Source organism: Daphnia carinata, unplaced genomic scaffold, assembly GCF_022539665.2.
Source record: "Daphnia carinata strain CSIRO-1 unplaced genomic scaffold, CSIRO_AGI_Dcar_HiC_V3 NW_026452952.1, whole genome shotgun sequence".
NCBI classification, from domain to species: Eukaryota; Metazoa; Arthropoda; class Branchiopoda; order Diplostraca; family Daphniidae; genus Daphnia; species Daphnia carinata.
In genome coordinates this window covers 21147-26363 of record NW_026712475.1, presented here as the reverse complement: position 1 = coordinate 26363, position 5217 = coordinate 21147, and the positions used below count along the sequence as shown (strand labels likewise).

Here is a 5217-nt window from a genome sequence, read left to right as displayed (position 1 = left end):
AGGTGATTCAAGAGGCAGTGTAAGAGCTCTGGTGGAGTACGCGCAGGAATTGTTGCATGAAGCCCGTGACGTGAACAATCGCCTATTGGAAGGAGCTGAGCCAGAAGAATTTGACCGGCAACATGAGGCACACACTAAGTACGTCCAGCAAGTTAAAGTAGTAGAGGCAGAACTTCAGCGTTACCTCGCCACACGTGCAAACCTACCACCATCTGTCAAAGGCCGTCCCACTCTGGAACTCAGAAACTATCCCTCGCGTGAATGTAATCAGTCACGTTATCAACTATCTGTACACAGTAGCCAACACTCATTGTCAGACCCACAAGAAGCCGACAGATCGCAACGGGAAACAGAGGCCCAGCAGAGATCCACCGAAGCGCAGCTGGACCTACAAGAAGCAGAACGAGCTCTACAATTGCTCCAAGTAGAAGAAAATGAAGATCGCCGATCACTTCCTGAATTCTACAATCACGATGGAGTCAACCGCTGGTTCCAAAATCACAGCCCGTGGGGAATAGAGGGAGAAGCTCAACTACAGGACGAAGCCCCAGACGATTGGATCGACATGTATAGCGTTGGCCGCTTACGACCAGCTACACGAACGGAAGCAGGATCGCATTCATCAGTTCGAGCAGAGTTACCGGATTTTAGCGGAAGATCTTTGGAATGGTTTGCGTGGGTAGACCTGTTCCGCGCGTTGGTACACGACACATCAAAGGCAGCCGGAGAGAAATTCGCCATCCTGAAGAGACATCTACGCGGTGATTGTTTAGATGTCGTTTATGGCCTAGGGGGAGGAGAAGCCGCCTACATACAGGCATTAGTCAGACTGAAGGCAAATTTCGGTCGGCGTGATGTCATGAGAGCGGCCCACCTTCAAGCGCTGGACAAACTAGAGATCCAGAAGAATGATCCCGCTTCTTTCAAGAGGTACGCAGAGAAAGTGCGTACACACCTTTTCGACCTCACTAGGATAGGGGAGGCAGGCACAGCCGATATTATTGAGAAGATTTGCCTCAAACTCCAGTTGTCCGACCGCCTGGCTTGGAACTCTGATAGAGGCAACGGACTCGAAAGACGAAACCTTAACCAGTTCGGGAGTTGGATCTGCGCCCGTGCTGCTGCCTATCACAATGCATATAGCATAGCGGCAGATCAGCTGAATGGAGGTACGAGTAAATCAAAGGACAGACAGTACACCCGCAACAACCAGACCAGCGCTGAAGCAAGAGACTGAGAGCCGCGCATACCCAGCAACGCCTACTGCTTCAAATGCGAAGGATCACACAAGTTAGACGACTGTCATTCTTTCAAGGATCTTACGATAAAGGATAAATTATCGTTCTGTATCTGACATCGTTTATGCTTCAATTGCCTTAGATCTCGACATTCGGCCAGAGAGTGCAGGTCAAAGAAAGGTTGTTCAATCCCTAATTGCAAACGCACACACCATATTCTACTTCACAACCAGTCGCAAGACGAATCGGTTCGTCCTGTCACCGCCCGTGCCAGCTTATCAAAGGGGAAGAAAACTGCCGTTGGAATGATTCGACTGGATGTCTTGGATGCAGAGAGGAACATCGTGAAAGCCAACGCGTTTCTCGACGAAGGTAGCGACAGCACCCTTTTCCGAGACGGATTCATTTCTAGACTACGAATAAACGGTACTCCGCAAGCACTCACCGTAGAAGGCGCCGGTGGAGTTTTGAGAAAATACACGTCACGTCGCATTCAACTCGAGGCAAGATTACCCGCTGGCGATGTCGTCCTGCTCCAAGGATCAACAATGCCAATTGTTGCAACTCCGGTAGCACTCGTCGATTGGAACACCTTGAAGAAGCGGTGGAGCTACCTGACAGATCTGCCATTAGAGATCAATGGTGGGCGCGTTGACATCCTCCTTGGTATAGATCAAGCGCATTTGATGACGGCTATTGAATCCCGAATCGGACAGGCGGATGAACCAACAGCCATCTGGACCCGCCTGGGATGGATCGTCAGAGGAGTAATCAAGAATACCTACAAAAGCCTGATGGCGAGGACGTACGCAGTTTTTGCCGACATAGAAGGCAGTGACGCGCTAGCGCAGCAGATGCGGCGCTTTTGCGATACCGAAGATTTTGGGACCGAACACAAAATTGACTGTGTTTCCGAAATCGATAAACAAGCTATCGATGTTCTAGAAAGTGGAACGCGCAGATTGACCATTGGCTATGAAGTTCCGATCACTTGGAAGGTCGGGGAACCAGATTTACCGAATAACAGACCTTTAGCTGAGCGAAGATTGACTACGTTGCTGAACAGATTTAAGGAAGATCCGGCATTTGAGCAAGACTACCGAAGAGCCATGGAAAGGAACTTTGAGAAGGGCTACGCAGTGATGCTGGAGACCACCGATTACGGCCCACCGGAATACTATCTTGCTCATCACGGTGTGAGAAAGGGCCCCAGGTTACGCGTCGTATTTGATGCTGCCGCTCCATTCAAGGGGAAATGCTTGAACGACAGTATCCTCAGCGGTCCAGCTCTTCAAACACCGCTAGTATCTGTCATCCTTAAATTCCGCGAAGGTGGTATCGCATGGGCAGCCGACATAGAAGCCATGTTCAGCAGAATACGACTGAGAAAAGAAGACGCGCGCTACTTTCGCTTCCTATGGAAAAGGGACGGGGAGGAACAAGTCCGTGTTTGTGAAATGAAGCGACTTCCATTTGGTGCTACTTGCTCGCCGTTCATTGCGATTAGTACCATTCGCAGAATAGCTACTGACATTAGCAGTGATCCAAGAGTCATCGACGCAATCAACACGAAGATGTATGTAGATGACTACCTCAGCTCCGCCACATCACTAGAGGAAGCCATTAAAGAAGCTGTAGGCGTTAAAGAAACACTGGCAAAGGGAGATATGCACCTCCAACGTTGGATTTCTAATTCTGCAAGTTTCCTGAAAATATTAGCATCTACAAGCGTAGGCTCTAGTGGTGACCTGACCGAGCTCCCACTCAGCAGAGACGACTCCGAAAAGGTCCTCGGCGTTTACTAGAATCCTAAGATGGATACGCTAAAATTCAGAGTGAACGCAACAGACGACATCGACTTCACCCGCGTCGGAATCGCAAGTAAGGTGGCAAGTCTGTTTGATCCACAAGGAATGGCGGCTCCCGTTATCGTAAAGGCCAAGATCAAGTTAAGGGAACTTGGAAGCAAAGGACTTCAGTGGAACGATCCCGTAAGCAGCGAGGACCGCGATTGGTGGGAGGCATGGTTTGACGCTTTAAGACAGCTGAATGATCTCAACATCCCACGCTGTTTATTCCCAGAGGAAGAGAACATTATACGTATGGAGCTACACGCCTTTGGTGATGCTTCGGAAGAAGCCTACGCCGCCGTGATCTACATTCGGAACGTTTACTCCGATGGACGAACAATCGTGCGACAAGTTCGAGCAGTGACCAAATTGGCCCCAAAGAGGACTATCTCTGTGCCGAAGTTAGAACTGAACGCTGCTCTGCAAGCAGCTCGTCTAGCACGTTCAGTAGAAGGAGCAGTCACCCGAATCATACACCGTCGGTACTTTTGGACCGACAGCAGTACTGTAAGAAATTGGATTCGGGCAACCGCGTCAAAATATCAAATGTTCGTCAGTCACCGAGTTGGAGAAATCCAAACATTGACTCAACCAGAAGAATGGCGTTTCGTGCCGGGCAAAACAAACCCATCCGACATTGCTACACGCTCGGCCATTGGAGAGGAAGGTCTCCCTCCACGTTGGTGGAACGGGCCGAACTTCCTCCATGAAACCGAAGAAAACTGGCCCGCCGATCTCCCATGGATGGCCGTAGTTGAGGAGATACGACCCGTACGATCACACCAGGTTACTGCCACCACATCCACATTTGATTGGGAAAACGTCAAGGTCAGCGTGGAAGACATCCCAGCCTTGGTCAGGCTTGAGGGAGTATTTTACGAGCTCGTAAAAAGGTGCCAATCTGAAGCATTTAGTGAAGAATTACATCGCCTGAAGAAAGGAAAATGGCTTCAACCCACATCTAGCTTACTCTCCCTAGCACCAGTGATCGGGATAGATGGACTCCTAAGACTTGGTGGCCGAGCCGGGCGAGCTAAATTGCCTTATGAAGAACTGCACCCGCCACTGCTGCCCGTTCACCATATTTTCACAAAACCATTGTACGAGCATTTCACATCCACCTCAAGCACGTCGGAACGGACTACCAGATCAGCTATATTAGACAACACTTCTGGATACCTGGAGGCCGGGAACTGGTGAAGAGGATTCGACGCGAGTGCGAACGGTGTCAACGAGAACGAGCTAAACCAGGCGAGCAACTCATGGCCGAACTTCCAGATTCGCGACTAGAAGCTGGCTCAGCCCCATTCACTCGCACCGCATGTGATCTGTTTGGGCCATTAGAAGTAGGCCTCTCACGAAATCGCACAGCAAAACGATGGGCTGTCCTATTTACCTGTCTCGTTACCAGAGCTGTCTACCTAGATCTCGTGAATTCGCTATCTACGGACGACTTTCTTCTCAGCCTCCGACGATTTATTGGGCTATACGGCAAACCTCGTGTAATCCAATCCGACAACGGAACCAATTTCGTCGGTGCTGAACACGAACTGCGAAAAGAAACTCAAAGATTGTACACCGACGAGCACATCAGCGACTTCATGAACTCTAAGAAAATTGACTGGCGATTCCAGCCACCTAAGACACCCCACTTTGGAGGAGCACACGAGTCTCTTGTGCGATCCGCGAAAAGGGCGCTATATGCCGCTCTCGACTTGGAAGGTCAGAAGCTGCGATATCCAGCGGAAGAAACACTTCGTACCCTCCTTTACGAGGTGGCCGGTCTGTCAAACGGCCGCCCTCTCACAGCAGCTAGTGCCGACCCGAACGATTTTCGTCCCTTAACGCCCAACGATTTTATGAATCGCCCGAGTTGTGCCGACCCGCCGGTCGGAACCTTCGACGATGCGCTACCTAGAGAACATTATAGATATGTTCAAAGAATGGCCAATTTATTTTGGGACCTTTGGAAGAAGGTCTATCTCCAATCCCTGGCCGGAAGAAAGAAATGGAGAAACCCGCAGCCCAATTTCAAAGTAGGAAACGTCGTTCTGGAAATCGACAAGAGCCTACGACGTGGACAATGGAACATCGGCCGGATCAAAAATGTATTCCCGGGATCGGACGGC

General features: G+C 50.2%; 2 protein-coding genes across 2 annotated transcripts; both read left to right on the top strand.

The window, feature by feature from the left end:
* Positions 1-1543: 1543 nt before the first annotated feature.
* LOC130697472 (uncharacterized) lies at positions 1544-3043 on the top strand. The gene has a single exon (XM_057520378.1). It carries the CDS (start codon positions 1544-1546, stop codon positions 3041-3043), a length of 1500 nt encoding a protein of 499 aa, XP_057376361.1.
* Positions 3044-3052: 9 nt separating this feature from the next.
* LOC130697461 (uncharacterized) lies at positions 3053-4288 on the top strand. Its single transcript, XM_057520368.1, has one exon. It carries the CDS (start codon positions 3053-3055, stop codon positions 4286-4288), a length of 1236 nt encoding a protein of 411 aa, XP_057376351.1.
* Positions 4289-5217: the final 929 nt, after the last annotated feature.